Below are 18,038 nucleotides of genomic sequence, written 5' to 3'. Positions count from 1 at the left end.
CGCTTGTGGCTCCATCCTGCACCCAGCCCTGCTCCAGCCGGGCAGCACCTGCCTCTGCCCCAGCCCCCTCCATCCCTCACCACAGGGGCCTCAATCTGCCCCCCCTCACCCGTTCCCTCCCCCTGCACTTTCCCCCATAAGACTTACTAGCTGGATGCTGTTCTCCACACTGCCAGGTTGCATTCCTGGCTCCGTGCATGCTGCAGCTGCGCCCATGCGTGCAGCATTTATCAGCAACACTATCAGCCACATCAGCCAAAAAAAGCCAATTGCCAATAATGTCAATTTTCCTTCTATTGGTGCCGATACAATATGGACCAATGTATCAGTGCACCTCTAGAAAAAGCCTCATCAAACCAAACACTTCTTTTTAATTAACTGTGTTTCTGTGCAGAGGGGTAGGTTCTTCAAAACTCTGCTTCTTTGGAAACTAAGTATGTAACACTTCCATTTGCTTCAGTAGGACATAGTTAGACCCATGCTGAGGCACTTTGAAAATCCCACTAGTTCATTTGTTTGTTTGCTAGTTTTAAGAAAACACAAATGTATTTAGAATGAGCTCCCAAGGTAAACTGAAGGTAAAACTAATCTTGGTAGTAGTCTTGCAATTGCAAATTGAGACATGAACAAAATCATTGAAGTGTAGGGGGTGCATGCATCCTGAGATTGGCCGTGCACCCCTTGGAAGTGCTGGCCTCGAAACTGGAAGTGCTGGCGGAAGTGCCGCTGGTTTGTCGACTGGGCCCTGCGCCCCCCCCCCCAGCTCCCCTCCCCCCCCAGTCAGTGATTGGCCACTGGGGACCATCCTCCCCCTGCCCCGATAGGCAATCAGCCACTGGGGGACCTCCACCCGGGAGGGGAGGGACCTGGTTCCCACCCTGACTCAGTAGGTAACAGTTGCCCATGAACAAAATGGTGTATTTTCTCACATACAACATGCTCCAGAATATAATTCTAGGCAGGAAAATCAGCATCCTTGCTTAAGACATGCATCCCAGTTTTGGGGGGGTAGGGGGGAAGTGTGTATATATACAAGAAATTATGGTATTGAACCATTTCCTTCCAAACTTAAAAGCAAATTATTTTAAATGAAATGGAAATCAATCAAATGTTGGTTTAAGATAAAACAGACACCCTCAGTATCCCGGTATTCTCTGTAGGCTGGGCGGGGCTCTGCTCCACAGCAGGGCTGGGCCCTTCCCTCTGCTCCCTGGGCAGAGCTCTTCCAGCACAGACTTGCAGACTCAGTAGGGTTTGCTGCCTTCCCTGTGCCCCCCTCCCCCACCCCTCTCACCATTTGCTGCTTAAGCAGGGATCCCTTTCTCCCCTCTCCCACAGCACGGACCATAGCCAGCATGTAATATGCTAGCTAGTGCTGTATAAGGCTTTGGCAGAGACTGCAGACACAGTAGGGTCTGCTGACTTCACCCTGCCCTACCCTTCCTCACTGCTCAAGCAGCAAATCCCACCCTCCCTCCTTCCCATCTCCCACAACACTGACCCCAGCCGCATGGACCCTAGGCACATGGTATGCTAGCTAATGCCAAGAGGGGTGGGTGGGTGTGTGTGTGTGTGTGTGTGTGGGGGGTGTGGGTGTGTGTGTGTGTGTGTCCAATTTCATTGGGACAGGCGGACAGACAGAACAGTGCTTTTGGAGCTAATCAACAGGTCTGCCCTCCCCCCATCCCTTGTCCCCCCCCATAACCTGTTTAAGAAGAGTTTGATGTAATGGGAGAGAGGCACCCCCTGGCTTCTAGCCTGAGCCACTGAATTTCCTCAGTCCAGAGGGATTGTCTATATGGTTGGAAACCGGTCCAGCCTAGCCAGGTTAGAGTAACCTGCAAAGTTTGAATCCATTCAGGCTCAGGCTTTTTGAATGTCTGTCCTTAGCTCAAATAGTAGACCATTGTTTCTCAACTGGTGGGTCATGACCCAAAAGTGGATCGCAAGAATATTTGAAAGGGTTGTGAGGAAGTCCCAGAAAAACCTGCAAAAGCACAAGTTTCCCCTTGAAGGCTGGCAGCGTTCCAGCCTTCAAGAGCTGCTTGGGATGATTGGAGGCAGCGAGTGCATATGCATCTGTGTGTACAGATGGGCAAGGCCAGGTTGTGGGATCAGCCCCAGCTTCTGGACACAGGTAAGTGTCTGGGGAGCAGAGGATGGAAGTCCAAGGGACTGTCTGGAAGTGTGTGTGTGTGGCACTGGGGACAGTGGCCACACATAGGGCTGTGGCAGGGCAGGGGGAGCAGTGAGGAGAAGGCACCTGGCCCTTCAGTGGGGCAAGGAGGTGGGAGCAGTTCACAGCAGGGAGCTGTGTGCCTGGGCAGGTGGCATGGGGCCAGTGCCCATACACTCAGGGGCCTTCACTTGCTGCTTGTGCTCCACCCAAGTGGGACAGGGGCAGATGGGGGGCCTCCTCCGGCAGGGCTGGGGGGGTCAGGACTGCAGATCGGGAGTGAAGGGTACCAGCATGGCCGGGGGGCATGGGGGCAGGGGCTGTGGCTTAGGGGTGAGGGGCGTCAGCAGGGGACTTAGGGTTGTGTACTGGCAGGGCCAGGTGGGTGTGGGCCAGGACAAGCCATTGATCTTGGCAAATGGGTCCTGGAACAAAAAAGGTTGAGAACCACTGGTATAGACATCTGTCTCCTTTCCTTTTGTGCCACCCTAATAATTGATGTGGTACAAGTATGGAATCTATTTATAACCTTATTGGAGAGATCTGTCTGCATTCAGATCTGTTCCCACATTTAGTCTCTCCTTGTCCTAGTCCTTGCATAATATTTGTCAAGGCACTAGCAGATATGCTCAGATGTGAAACAGTGGTCCCAGAGAGGATTTAAAGAAGTAAAGATTTTTGTTTCTTTTTCTGCACCCCCATTACAATTCTTTTTTTAAAGTAATAGAACTTTTTTTGACATGCAAAGGCTGGAAAAGATCCTACTGCTCGTAAGCTTAGGACAAGCAGAAGTGCTTATCTAACCAAGTAACAGTATCTGTTGATCTTGCTGGGTAGGCAAGAAACCAGAGAGGCCCAGGGATGAACTGATTATTATGCAAACAGTGGCAGCCAGAGTAGCACAGCATGAGTCAAGCAAGGAGAATGGGAAAGATAGAGGGCTGAACAGAACATTAAACCTAAATCTAGCTTAACATAAAACCTAAAATAAGGGTAATAGAAAAAACTTTGGAAGGTTTGTATTATTGTGTGACAGGTTTTAGTTTTTGCTAAGCTACAACACTACTGTTTTCGAGGTTTGGATACTCTCTGTAGCAGGGTCTCAAGCTTTCACATGGTGTAAGTTGTGTCCTCATCTGGAGATTCTTACGGGTACTTTACCTTCCTGTTGGTGGTTTCACATTTTCTACCATTTGTGATCGTGTAGCTTTAGGAAAATGTGCATGTGTATATTATTGATTCCTAAAGCAATAAGGTCTTGTTTCAAAATGTTGATTACATTGTCACCTGTGTTTTCATTTAGTCATTTTTTTCCTGTTGGCTTTGTTTCTTTAACTGGAAATAAGGAGGCAAGATGACTAAATCAGCCAGGTTTCTATAGAGCACAAACTACTTTCTCTATCTGTGATCCCCAGGTTAGGTTGTAGTTATGAACTGCAGTCCAAATATGTTAATTCTGGCACATTTATTTAGATACAGCATAAATAAGGAGCTCTAGAACAAATTGGGAAGACCTTCCATGTGCACAGTGCCTGATTCTGATCCCACACCACTGTAAATCAGGAAAAACTCTGCTAAAGTCAACAAAGTTAACCAGCATCAAAATGGTATATGAATCAAGTCCACATTTTCCTGTCCTATAATTAATGAATGAAATGAGTGATTCTAACAAATGAGAACAGTGATTCTTACAGCAAATGTGTAGGCTACAACAATTGTGCTCTCATCAGTAACTCTCACTGATGAAGAGATCTAGTAAAGTCTGGGACTTCAGGATTGTCCAAACTCCTTTTGAAAAGTGCAATAACATGTGGACAGACGCTGTTACAGTAATTGTGTATCAAATACGCAAAATGTCACTTCAGCTATTTTTACTTATAACCTTAGGGGTTTTCATCTTGCTTCTGGAGGCTAAGCTCATAGAATGTACCAGGGATCCCTCCATTTTTCTATTAAGTAATCTCATTTGTTTCAATCTCTTTCATTCTATTTTTTTCATACCTGGAAGTCTCTTTCAGTAGAATCTGTGGGGGAAAAAAATCTCTTTCAGAAAGTTTCATGAAAACCTGCCAATTTTTCACATTTGTCTCTTTCTGTTAACAGTGGAACTGAAACCACAAGCTGCTTTAGAAGAGGCCACTATTTTTTCACTTTCTCTTCATAGTGCATTGATTTTTTGGCTAAGTACAGACATTCAAAAAGCCCAAGTCTGCATTGGTTCAATCGTTGCAGGTTAGTCTAACCTGCATAGATTGAACCAATTTGCAAGTGAATAGACATTCAATTTTGATTCCGGAAATGCAGGGACATGCCTGTGGTGGTTCAGGCTAGAAGCTGGGGGGCACTAGAGCAAGCCTTCCTTTTCTTTTGGCAGCAGCTGCAAGGCTGGAGGGAAGCTGACCAGGGGGAGGGTGTGGCCAGGCCATGACAGGCCACTAAGTATGATTAAGGAGGGGCTTAAACCCCCACCCTGGCCTGCAGGGACCCCAGCCGGACATCGGCTTGCACAGCACCTCAGGCAGTGGTGGGGAGGGCAGGGCAGGAAGGGGGATTAAACTCCCCTGTCTCCCTTCTGTCCCACCAGCACAGGGACCCTAGCTGGGCATACAAGCCCCTGCAGTGGGTGGCTGCCAGGCTCTGGGCCCGCCGGCAACTCTGAGCTGGCCTGGGCAGCTGTGGACACAATGAACTCATCCCACACGGCCACTCTGCCTGCCAAGGCACCCGACCGCAGCTGCAGCGGTGTTGCCTCCGTGCCATTGCCTGGTCAACCGCTGCCCGTGCACACCAGCCTGGGCTGTCATGGAGCTGCAGCCAGCTAGGAAGGGCCCTGCTCCCGCAGCCCAGCCCAGGCCAGCCCTGCTATCCACCCATCTCGCCTGGGGCTAAGTGGGGTCAGCTGCGGGCGCTGCTGAAGGGCATGAAGGGGCTGGGCTGAGCTGCAGGGCAGGGCCCTTCCTAGCTGGCTGTGGCTCTGTGGCAGGTTGGCCCAGCCTGGGCACAGGGAGCCGACACTGGCCCTACCCTGGGGAGAGGCAGAAAGGAACCCAGGTGTCCGGCTCCCTGCTCCCACTCCCTTCCCTGGGACAGACACAGGGAGCCGGAAACAATCTGGGTGCACATCACCCGCAGCCCGAGCCTGAGCTGAAGGTGCCCTGCAGGGCCCTACCTCTGTGGCCCAGCCCAAGCTGGCCTCTGTGCCTGACCTCAGCAGTGCATACGGGCCAGCTCCAGCCCCCCAGCTCCAGCCCCAGGCAAGGCAGGCGGATGGTGGGGCTGTTTGGTGAGATGGCAGCAGGACAGGCCCTATGAGGAGAGACTGAGGGACCTGAACCTGTTCAGCCTCAGCAAGAGGAGGCTGAGGGGGGGACCTCAAATTGCCTACAAACTCACCAGGGGAGATCATCAACAAATAGGAAAGGCCCTATTCTCCCTAGCACCACCTGGGGTGACGAGGAACAATGGTAATAAGCTGATGGAGAATAGGTTTAGGTTAGAGATCAGGAGGCAATATTTTACAGTTAGGGTGGTCAGAATCTGGAACCAACTTCCCAGGGAAGTGGTCCTCTCCCCTACCTTGGGTAAATTCAAAAAGAGGTTCGATAATCACCTGTCTGAGGTCTTGTGAACTCAGCATTCATTCCTGCCTGTGGCAGGGGGCCAGGCTAGATGATCTGTTCAGGTCCCTCCTGACCCTAGCTACTATGAAACTATCCTGGCCAGTGTCTGGCCACACCCTTGCCACTGGAGTGGCGAGGGGGGGAACCCTGACAGGGACTGCCCCACCCTGGCCAGGAAGATCTTGGCTGCGGTCCCCTGTGGGGAGAAAAGAGGGAGGGGGGGATAAACCCCTTCCCTACCCCTTTGCCTTAAGGGGCCATAATGGACCAGTGTCTGCCCATGGCCCTACCCCTTCTTTGGCTAGAGAACAGATGGGTGGGGCCAGCCCTGCTCTCAGGAGGACATGGCACAGCCCAGCCCAGGGCTGAAAAGCATGTTGGGATGCTGGGAGACTCTGATTTAACTTAAATCAGGAAGGGGTCTGGGACAGAAGTTCCATAAAGCATTTTGACCCAAATCAGTTAAGTCTGATACTACATTCAGCCAGGTTTATCTTAAACCAGTTTTGGCCATTTTGAAACTAGTTTATGTGCACTGAACTCGTTCTGTTACAGGTTTAACCCAGTTTCTGATCACTAAAACTGGTTTACGTGCAATTTCTGTCCCTAGCCTTCATGGCATGGGGTAGCACCTTCTTCCATAAGGGCAGCTTGATGAGAGGTGGGAACCATTTTAGAAAGGCACCTTAATGTGGAGAACCATATGGATCAGTTTCTTTAAAAAAACAAAACAATGGGTGTCATTTTGAAGGCAGGTCTGCTTGAGTTTCTTAGAAACTCTTTGGACACTAACAGGTTAACTTTGTTATAAGAAATAACAGCAAAAACAGTTGTGATTAATGGTCTTGTAAAAACCCACTGGTTGTTACAAGCCCTTGTAAGTGTCCTCTCTTCTCTCCTCTGCTCTGAATATGTACGTAGGATAAAGGTCATCAAGATGTGACCTGCAGAGCCACTGGATCCATTGGTTTTGGAGTTGGGTAGCTGGGAGCTGAACCCATGTCGCAACCTGGATTGGGGAGGAGCAGCAGGGGGAAAGACTCCTGTGGCAATGGTGGCATTGTCTGGGTTGGAACATTAGCCTGCCTCAGACCCAAGCAGAGGTGTTCAAAGTGTTGCTCTGAAAAGTTGTTGATGGCTGAGGTCTATCCTTCAGCTGTTTTTTTCATGGCATAGAGCAGCCAGAATGGAAAGGTAGATTTGACCTGAAATATAAGGTTGATATTTTCATATCTGAAATATTACATGGTATCACATCTTTTGAACTTGTTTTATAGTTAAGGGATCCAAATCTCTGGTCATTATTATGACGAACAAAAATAGTTTCATATGTTCAGGGGCCAAAATGGCTTATCAAGTAGTTAATGCAATGAGGTCACCACAGTGTACAATTAAGAGGGGTGTGTGTGTTAAGAGGGTATTTGCATACTTTAATGTTAATTTAAACATTCTTTCTGAATTTCCTGGGTTTATAATTTTTGGGTAATTCAACATTTTTGTAATGATTTTAAACCTTTGAATTACTATAGCTTTACCCCCTCCCTTACTCCTGGGGAATGTAGTAGAACTTTGGTTTAATTTTACAGATTATGCTGCAGTATTGTAACACTTTGTGCTTGCACACTCACTGCTTACACTTTTAAAATGCTATTCAAAATTAAGACTTGTAACATTTCTGCAAGATGGGCAAGCAGCATGGACCTCAGAAAAACCAGAGGTGAAAAGAATAAGCAATTTTCCCATGTAGCAGTCTGTGGCAGAGTAATGACTAGAATTCTGAAGTGTCTGGCTTCTCATCTCCAGCCTGCTAGTTTGTGCTGTTCATAGTATGTTTGTGGTGCTTACATCTAGCAGGAAAAATGGCATTTAATTGATTTTTTTTAAAGCTGTTTAAAAGTCTCAATTTGATGTAATTTATTCTCGCGTATTAGAATGGTCTGCATTTTAACTAGACATTCTATTTCAGCAATCCATCAAAAACTGGAAGCAGATGGAACAGAAAAAGTTGAAGGATCCATGACGCAAAAACTGGAGAATGTACTGAACAGTAAGTTTTGTCCTCCCACCAGCAACTATTTATGGAGTATGGACTTTATGAAAAACTTGCATATATTTCTTGGAATATATTGCACAGTAGACAACAGAAAGTTTTGTGCTAGTATTATTTTTGCATAGTGATAATTTTGGGGCCCAATCCTGCACCTTTTGAAGTCAGTGGGAACTTTGCCATGAACTTTGGTTACAAGATCAGATTTACGGTTAACAAAAAGGTCAGGGGCAGGGAAAATGTTACGATAAGTTCTGTTGCTTTTTTTTAATTCTTAACGATGAATCTCATTTTTAAGAAGCACAAATTAAATTGGTGTGTAGGAAAACATGTGAAAGGAAGAGCAAGAAATAAAAGTGGTAATGGAAGAAATGGAGCTGCCACTAGAAATGCTGCTTAAATCTGTAAGACTTATTTACAGTGTTGGTATGGTGCTTTTTAGATTACATTGGAACTAATGCCCTCAAGTGCTTCTGAAAAGCCCGTCTCCCCTCCCCCCCACCCTAACCTGTTTCCCCTGATTCCTCCTCTTATTTGTAAGATTGAGTTGGGCAAGATGACTTAAATTTTCCACAGCCTGGTATGTTTCATCAGATCACAAAAGTTACATTTTTAATTCTTGGACTTCAGCCAAGATCATTTTACTTTGTTTCATTGTGATTTTTTTCACAGAGGAAGGGATGTTTCCCTTAGTGCTGTATCAATAAGCAGGGAATGACATCCAGATAGCTGACTCGGTGTCAGAAAGTCTGAATGTGCTTTCTGAAATCAGGAAAGTGACATGGAGACAGATTATTTTTGGTCAGGATACTTCTGGTGAATGAATAAACGATGACTGTGTATGTAGCGGGAGGGGGCAGCTTTTCAAAGGGCTTCAACCCAGGCTCTGTAAGAGTGCATGCATTCTGTGTACCCGATTGTAGGTGCAGCTCTGCATGTTATTTTCTTGGCCATGCAAAAGCTAACATTTCTTTTTAACATCTTGTGTTGCAGATTCATATTTTTTTATATCGGCAGATTGGTACAACTAGAATCAAAATGCACATAACAGATTCTTAAATGAAGATTCCCAATATCTTTTATTTCACACAAACCTGTGTGTAAGGTCAGTGGTAGTAGCAAGGGGAGCTTGAAATCTATGGAGATAATGCAATCCATCTCTTGCAAACAAGCTCTTTAGTAGAACTGGTTCCAGGCACTTTCCTCTGCTTTAAGGAGGATTGGCTGTATTTCCATACCTGGAGATTCATGTAAGATGTGATAGGAATGTACAGGGATTTGGAAAAAAGAAGATAAACAAAGGAGGTTAGGATAAAAACCTTAATTCCACTCTGACCATTCCAAAGTGTCTTTAGTCACTGCTTTGTGAAAGACTCAGTTCTTGACTAATTCTGCCATTCGTGATTTTGTAGGTCAGACTTTGAAAAACAGCCTCAGATTTTTGGGTGCTATTGATAGATAGCAGATGTGTATTAGGAGGCACAATCAGTTGTGGGTTCAGATTACAAAATGTGTATGTCTAATGCCGTTTCTCCTATATTTGAATATTGTATATCAAAAAACTTGCCCCTTCTTTTTGTCAAGTTGCTGTTCATAAAATTATCTTGGTGAGTTGAAACAAAATCTGGTGCTGTGTGTCTTTTTGACATGCTGCTGTTAAATAGGCTATCGTCTACATATAAAAGTAATTGTGCTGTGTAGTCTTAAGAGTGTGATAAAAATGGGAACTTAAAAGACTTGAGTATATTTTTAAAGTTTTCCTTTTTTTAATGCATGGGGTTTTTACTGTTAGCTGAGGTGTTTTACTTATGAAAATTTTATTTCCCAGCCTGTCACAGGACTGCTTTTGAGTAGCCGGTACCTTACTTATAGGTAACAGATGCTTATTACAGAGCGGATGATACACCTTTTTAAAGCATAGGTTCTGAATATAGGCCCTAAATCTGCTATTCATGGATGCTGATGGTAAACCTGTTTTAAGGTTTTACTTCTATACTTGGTAGTTGAGAAGATAAGGGTTTTGCAAACCCCATCTTTTGGAAAATGCATATATTTGTTTATAATGTGTACTAGCTCTTTGTGTGCATTTTATCTGCATAGCAGTCTACAAAATGCTAGTGTAAAAGGTGAGTCCTCTGGGTCTGAAATGCTAGACCAGTGTATCAGGTGTGATTTAAGATGGTGCTTTGCTAAGTGGTATTGAAAGACTGTACAAACAGAGCAGTTAACTTTTCAGCTCTTTTTTTTAACTATTGAAATGGAAAACTTTTTCGTATAGGTTAATTAACGTAGTGAAAATACTTTACTAATTTTGTTTTAAAAATGGGATTAGAGAGAATCTATATAAATGCAAATGTAATAAATTGGACTGAGTGTAAAATTACCATGTAGTTGATTTTATTTTTTTAAGCAAAGATGAGAGTTACTATATAATTGCTATAGTTCACAGTTACCTTTTTAAAGAAGCATTGTTATTTACAGAGGAAAGATTCACTGTGATGACTACCAAAAATAGCAAATTATTTGTTTCTTGGCTGTTGAATGAATGAGTAAGCAAGATATGAATTAAAATAACAAAAACATTCTTTGTACTAGAAAAAAGTAACCAAACAAGCATTTGTTATAACCCTGGGGAAAAAAATCAAACCCTTAGCCATAGTCTGTACTTAAATATCCCGCTAGCTGTTTTATTGTGGATTTTTTTCTTAATGAACTAAAGCATTTTACATTAAATAGCATGTATTAGACGTAGCTATCCTGACAAAACATTTTTTTACATCAGGACTTCTAAATTTCAGTAGAGTTTAAACATTATTTAGATATAACAATTATTTTACAAAGAGTACTTTTAACATGAGCGGGCCACCCACAGTGTTGACTAGAGAAAATGGCATGCAAGCCACCCAGTGAGACTGATGTAATTTTTTCATCTTTGCTTAAAGTATAGTCACTAGACCAGATAATGTAGAGACTTTTTTACAGGCAGCGATCAAAAAGGACAAAACAGTTCCACTTTTTTTTTTCTTTTGGCTAATTAAGAATAAGACACAAATCAAAAAATGTGAACTATTTTACATACCATGTGAATCTTCTTTTGTGTAGCTGAAATGCTATTTATTTTGTGTCAGATAATCATAGGAAGACACTTCATTGTCAGATGATATAACACTATAGTCTTCAAAAATACTCATCATCTTTTAGAATATTAAAAAATATATATGGAAATTCTTATTCACAAAACATTGTTCCCCAAATCCTGATCCTGCATCTGGTAAAGTCGATAGGAGTTTCATCACCGATTTTAATGGAAAGAGAATTATATATAAATAAATACTGGCGTTTTAACTAGCTGTTTCTGAGTAATTTATTTAATGTACCTATGATTACTGTAGTGTTTCTTTTTAAATAAGGCATATTAATGTCAAAGATTTAATATCTGTTTTAAAAATCCAACGGGAATTTTAAGAAGAAAAAAACATTTTACATAAGCTTATAAAGGAAGGAAACTCCACAATGTGAACTCTTGAAGCTATAGAATTTAATTAGTATAATTTTGTTATGTTCTTTTCTCAAAAGAAAACATTCTGTGATGATCATATAGCTTAAAAGGCATAGATTAACTGTAAAATTTATATCGGGGGCCAAAACAAACTATAAAATAACCGCAATGAAGTTAAGCACTTGAACCAGGGAAGTGTGGTTGCTCTTAATTGTACAGAGGTCTTACCACATTAAAATACTAAGAGGTCAGCTACAAAATGAGTATTTCAGTAAATTGTAAAGTGTGCTTAATGTAGCTGAGCATAAAATATTAAGTTGATAAAACTAGCAGTAATTGTACAGTACGTCTATATTTTACATGCCAATACCATTTGATAAATAACATTAGGATAGAGGAATTTATAGCAGTCTTGACTGCAGTGGTAACCTACATTATTGCCTTGCTTTAAAATAGGAGCAAGTAATACAGCAGATACTTTATTCCAAGAAGTACTGGGACGCAAAGACAAGGCTGATTCCACAAGAAATGCGCTCAATGTTCTTCAGCGTTTTAAGTTTCTCTTCAACCTTCCTCTTAATATCGAAAGGAATATCCAAAAGGTATAGCCCTATAAAAAATATTTTTATTTTGTCAGCTTAAATTGGTATGCAGCATCTGTCATGACAAATTTTCGATGTTCTTTTATTTTAAAGGGCGATTATGATGTGGTTATTAATGACTACGAAAAAGCCAAGTCACTGTTTGGGAAGACTGAGGTTCAAGTGTTCAAAAAATGTAAGATTTGAATTAATTTTTTTTACTCTGCTTTTTCTTTCTTTACAGGAAAGGTAAAGAATACGTAGCACTCTCAGAAGCCTTATGTGGGTTTCAACTTCTGTTTATATGGAGTCCTCTTTAGAATTTGGAACTATTACTTTAAATAATATTTTTGGCAAGATTTCTGACTGAAAGATGCGTATTACTTTGTAGTATATATAATAGGAGCTTACAGCCAATTTTTTTTAAAGGCTTAGTATTATTAGACATAAAACAGGTTCCATTAACTACAGGATACAGCTTACAGTGTCCTTCTTTGGCATATTTTGTAAAAGGCTTCAAAGCCAAAGTTTGTATTTTTGTAAAATTACATCTGAAAGTTTTGTATAGAATAAATTAGTATAAAAAGACTATGTCCCTCCCTTCAGCACAAGAAGGGATTGTTCAAAATGATTAAGTCTAAAAACTTTATGCAGAACTGGATCTCTGCTAAAAAATAAAAATATTTTGACAAGGCCAAGAAATTATCAATTTGAGATTTGAAATGATAAAATAATTTAATCCATGCAGTTAGATCAGTGATATGGCAAAAGCAAAATTTTGTCCAATTGAAATACAGCAATGAAGTTGTCAAGGAAATTTTGTTAATGATTGGTAGCAGGAGCCGTGGCTGCATATATAAAAGACAAGTGGCGCCTATACAAAAGTGCCAAAGCTGCTCCAGTTATTCCAGCATGGCTTGGTGCAAGCCTGATTAATTGAGTATGCTAGAGGGTGGCAATTGCCTCTCTCCAGCAGTCTCCCGCGTCTCTTGTATCAGTGTCCCCAACACTTAAAAATGGCAGTGTGGGCGATTGTACTAAAGCTTGTCAAATGAGCTTTAGTTTAATCACTCCCACTGCCATTTTCAAGCACGAGGATGCTGATGCAGGGGATGCAGCAGTGCGTTATTTAGAGTAGCTCTCGGAGCCGTTCTAATTAAAGCACCCCCCCACCCCCCCGGATTATAAATGCCCAAGAAGCCTAGATTCTGATTCCTGTTTCTAATAGATAGTTCATGCCAGACTTCTTAACTAACTAGTAAACTCCTCAGCTACTAAAACAACCTTAAATTTGATCAAGTAAAGTAAAACCTACTTTAGTGAAACTGTAACAATCATGTTAGAACCGGTACAGTTTTTTTAAAAGGTACTAATTTTATCCTAAATCCAGGAGATTTTTCTGTCCTGAGAACATATTGTAATTTTCAGGTAGACTGCAGATTGATACAGTATTAGAATTCTTCTTTTCTTTTTTTCCTAGATTATGCTGAGGTTGAAACAAGAATTGAAGCTTTAAGGGAACTTCTTTTGGATAAGCTTCTTGAGACCCCATCAACCTTACATGATCAAAAACGTTATATAAGGTGACCATTTACATAGTATCTTCATCAGATGTACTGTATATTAAATACGTCTAGATTTGTACCTTTCTCAGATATTGTAAGGGATATTTTATTGTATGTTAAAGACTTTTATTTTTTACCTTGTAGAATATCAGATTATATTTCTTGCTTGGGGACAAAGATGTATGTAAATGATGGCACTTTAATAGTAGCACTTTAAGTAATAAATGACAGTAATAGTAGCACTTTAACAAATTACAGTCCTGGAATGAGAAATGTAATCCCATTTATCATTTGGAAAGTAGTTTAATCAACAGTTTAAAAAATGCTTCATATCAAGAACTCTGATCGTATCTTCTCAAATTACTGTTAAGTCCGAACTGAAACAGTTGCTCACAATGTAGGGCTCAGTCAGAGCCCCATATAAATTCATGAGTTCATCTTGACGTGACATGAAAAGGAGGTTGTTTTGGTTTTAGTAAAACAAAAAAAAATCCAAATTTCTGCCCAAGAGGTTTTGCTCTTTTAATTAACTTTTTTTTAGCTGTCTTACTGTTGGCTCAAGAAATGCAAAGGTATATATATTTCAGAATACAGAAGATAAATAGCTCCATTTGTAGATAATCTTTCTTTTTATGTCCGTTTCCAAAGGAGGGAGGCTGTCTGCAAATATATATTGTGTACAGTGGCATAAAAGTGATTTTCATCTCTTCACAAAAGCAACCCCTTGGTACTCTTGCCTGCCTTGGTGTGATCAGTCCTGTGACTTTTCAAAAAGACCCAAGAACAACTGCAGGCCATTTTCCCCTGTTCCAAATCCAGTCTTTAAGAGCTAGTTCTGGATTTCAGACTGCCTGTATCCCTCCCTCTTCTCCCCAGCGTAGCTTTTCCATTGCAACACACAGGGCAAAAGCATCACCAACTGCTTCTTGAAGCACCCTCATAGCTCTGGATGCCTGTTGAAATAAGTAGTGTTACATTGGCCATCAGAAATCTGCTTGCATAGAACAAGGTGCTGGGTTGACTCCTCGGCCCTGGTTCAGCAACATACTTAAGGAGGTGCTGAGCTTGAATGGTCCATTGTTTGGCTGGGGTGATGGTCCAGGAAAAACGTGAGGGGCAAGGATTTTTGTGGATGGTATCTTTTATTGGACTGACTGCAGTTGATGCAGTTTTGTGAGGGATAGTCAAATAGGAGCTTTTTCTCTCTCTATCTCTTGCTGCTTAATGGTAAATCAAAGAGCTTTGAAACAAATCAAGTAGTCTTCTTTCCTTTTAATGAGATTTGTATGGGGATTTTTTTTAGTCCCCTAATTTAAGGAATGGAAGTGTCAAGTCATTAAGAGTAATCTTGTCTACATTAAGGATATTTGGCACCTGTGTAACTCTGTAAGTGTAGTTACATGTGAAACATTGCAACAACAAAGAACAGGATTTGTGCAAGTTTCTCATTAGTTTGATGTGTTACTAAATTTAAGTTATGTTGACATAAGAGCTATAGTGTAGCATGCTTATATTAGGGAGTTTACATTGATGTAATTATGCTTATATCATTGTGGCAGTGCAAATTTCCTTGTAGGTAGTGTGAAAGAGAGAGACTTCCCCCTCTCCCCCCACAGTAGAATGTTTTCGGATAAATAGTAAAATCCCTGAGAATGTTAAACTAACTTAAAAAATGGAGGCAGTTAGGTCAAGGGACGTGGTCATCGAGGGTGACCTAAACTATCTGGACATCTGCTGGGAAGAGCAATCAGACAGGTCTGACCACTCACGTAGGTTCCTAGCCATGTTACAGGACATCCACCTAACCCAGGAGGTGCACAGTTCCACCAGGGGAAATGCATTATTGTACCTGGTCCTGGCCACAGGTGATGACCTGGTGAGGTGACTGCGGGTTCTCAACCACCTGGGCGATAGCGATCATCGCCTACTGGAATTCACCATCCAGCACAGGGTGTCAAAGGCCTGCAGAAAGGCAGCAGCCCTAGCCTTCAAGAGAGTGGATTTCAGTGAGGTAAGGAGACTAGTTGGGGAGGCACTCAGGTCCCAGAGGGGAGGGGATTTGGGAGTCCAAGAAGAGTGGTCGTTCCTTAAGGAGACAATCCTCCAAGCCCAAAGGGTGACAATCCCTACATGTATCAAAGGGGGGGGCAAGAGTGTTCAAAAGCCCCCATGGCTCACCAAAAGCATCCAGGAACATCTCAAAGCCAAAAAGGAGGCATACACCCAATGGAAGGGAGGGGCCATCACCAAGGAGGATTATACTTCAATTGCTCGAGATTGTAGAGGGGCTGTTAGGAAGGCCAAGGTGGAGATGGAACTGGGACTAGCGACCCAGATCAAAGATAACAAGAAGTCCTTTTTTAAATACATAGGGGGTAAAAAGAAGGTGCTGAGTAACGTGGGGCCTCTGCAGGACACGCTTGGAAATCTGGTGGTCGCACCAGATGACAAAGCTGACCTCTTTAACAGATTCTTTGCTTCCATTTTTCTGAGCAGGGACAGGGACATCCCCCACACTGGGATCCCAGACGGACCCAGGGGAGGTGCAGCCAGGCCCAGGGTCGGTGAGAACCTAGTCAGGGAGTGCCTGGTGGAACTAGACATGTTCAAATCAGCAGGTCCTGATGATCTCCACCCCAGAGTGCTGAGGGAATTGGCAGAGGTCATTGCAGGACCTCTGGCACAGCTTTAGGAGCACTCGTGGTGCCTCTGGCAAGGTGCCAGAGGACTGAAAAAGGGCCAGTGTGGTCCCCATTTTCCAAAAAGGGAGGAAAGAGGACCCAGGAAACTATAGGCCTGTTAGTCTTACCTCGGTCCTGGGAATGCTCTTTGAGAAAATTATCCAGGAGCACATCTTCAAGGGACCAGCAGGGGAGATTATGCTTAGGGGCTACCAACATAGGTTCATTAGAGGCAGGTCCTGTCAGACCAGTCTGGTTGCCTTCTATGACCAGGTTGCAAAATCCCTGGACGCAGGTGTCGCAATGGACCTAGCCTTTCTGGACTTTAGGAAAGCCTTTGACACTGTCTCTCACCCCATCCTCATTAAAAAATTAGGTGACTGTGGTGTTGACTCCTACACAGTCAGATGGGTCACAAATTGGCTAGAGGGCTGCACCCAGAGAGTGGTGGTGGACGGGTCATTTTCAACCTGGAGGGATGTGGGCAGTGGGGTCCCCCAGGGCCCAGTCCTCGGACCTGCATTGTTCAACATCTTCATCAGCGACTTGGACAAGGGGGTGAAAAGCACCTTGTTCAAATTCGCAGATGACACTAAGATGAGGGGAGAAGTGGGCACACTAGAAGAGAGGGACCGGCTACAACTAGATCTGGACAGGTTACAGAGGTGAGTGGATGAGAATAGGATGGGTTTCAATACTGACAAATGCAAGGTACTGCACCTGGGGAGGAAGAACCCCCTTCTTGTCAGCACAGAGGCAGAAAAGGATCTTGGAGTCACTATTGATTCCAAGATGAACATGGGCCGCCAATGTGGGGACGTGGTCAGGAAGGCTAACCGCACCTTGTCATAGATGCATCATGAGCAGGTTCAAGGAGGTGATCCTCCCCCTCTATGCGACATTGGTCAGGCCGCAGCTGGAGTGCTCTGTCCAGTTTTGGGCGCTACATTTCAGGAGGGATGTGGACAGCATCAGGAGGGTCCAGAGGAAGGCCACTCGCATGATCAGAGAGCAGCAAGGTAGGCCCTATGAGGAGAGGTTACGGGACCTGAACCTGTTCAGCCTCCACAAGAGAAGGCTGAGGGGGAATCTGGTGTCCGTCTGTAAACTGGCCAAGGGGGACCAGCAGGCAGTGGGAGAGTCCCTGTTCCCACGAGCACTACCGTGAGTAACAAAGAATAACAGCCATAAGTTGACTGAGAGTAGGTTCAGGGTAGATATCAGGAGGCACTACTTCACAGTCAGGGCGGCAAGGAGCTGGAAACAACTTCCAAGGGAAGTGGTGCTCACTCCTACCCTGGGGATCTTCAAAAGGAGGCTAGACAATCACCTAGCCGGGGTCATTTGACCCCCAGCATTCTTTCCTGCCCATGGCAGGGGGTCGGACTTGATCTGCTCAGGTTCCTTCCAGCTATGAAACCATTCCTCCCAATAAGTTGCTGTTGGTTCCTTTCTGGCTGCTGACAGACATTCATTTAAAAGTTCAATGGGACCCTGATGCCAACAGTCATGCTTCCTGCCACACCACCTGTGTTCCAGGGCTCCCTTTGGATTGGGAAGTTGCAAGCAAGTGCCTGATGATCAGCTGATTGTTGGCTCAGCCAGGGAGGACTGCATTAGGGTCTAGAACCAGCCCCAGTGTGGTCGTTGCTGGGCCAACAATCAGCTGATTTTTAGACAAGGCTATTGAGCTGGTTGTCAGCCCAGTGGGGACTGCACTGGGGCTGGTTCCAGATCCTGGCATGGTCCTGGACTCAGCTGGTGAGAGCTGCTCGCTGCAGATTGTAAAGTCCTTGGCAGAGGAAGCCAAAGGCTTCCCACCTCTGGGAGCCTCTGCACAGGGCAGCCTGGCCAGTGCTGCCTGGCACA

The 18,038-nt window shown here is 43.7% G+C and overlaps 1 protein-coding gene across 9 annotated transcripts in view; it reads left to right on the top strand.

Annotated features, from left to right (window-relative positions):
• The window catches only part of EXOC2 (exocyst complex component 2), a 197,685-nt gene that overhangs the window by 54,717 nt on the left and 124,930 nt on the right, over positions 1-18,038 (top strand). For all 9 annotated transcript variants that reach the window (XM_025202401.1, XM_025202399.1, XM_025202400.1 and 6 more), the window contains 4 exons: positions 7,763-7,843; positions 11,799-11,944; positions 12,038-12,119; positions 13,404-13,506. In XM_025202401.1, the coding sequence (XP_025058186.1) occupies positions 7,763-7,843; positions 11,799-11,944; positions 12,038-12,119; positions 13,404-13,506 (412 nt within the window). The remainder of the gene's footprint in view (positions 1-7,762; positions 7,844-11,798; positions 11,945-12,037; positions 12,120-13,403; positions 13,507-18,038) is intronic.

This window comes from Alligator sinensis, unplaced genomic scaffold (assembly GCF_000455745.1).
Source record: "Alligator sinensis unplaced genomic scaffold, ASM45574v1 scaffold579_1, whole genome shotgun sequence".
Classification (NCBI taxonomy): domain Eukaryota; kingdom Metazoa; phylum Chordata; order Crocodylia; family Alligatoridae; genus Alligator; species Alligator sinensis.
Note: the sequence above shows the minus strand (reverse complement) of the source record. Positions and strands in the feature narration are given on the sequence as shown.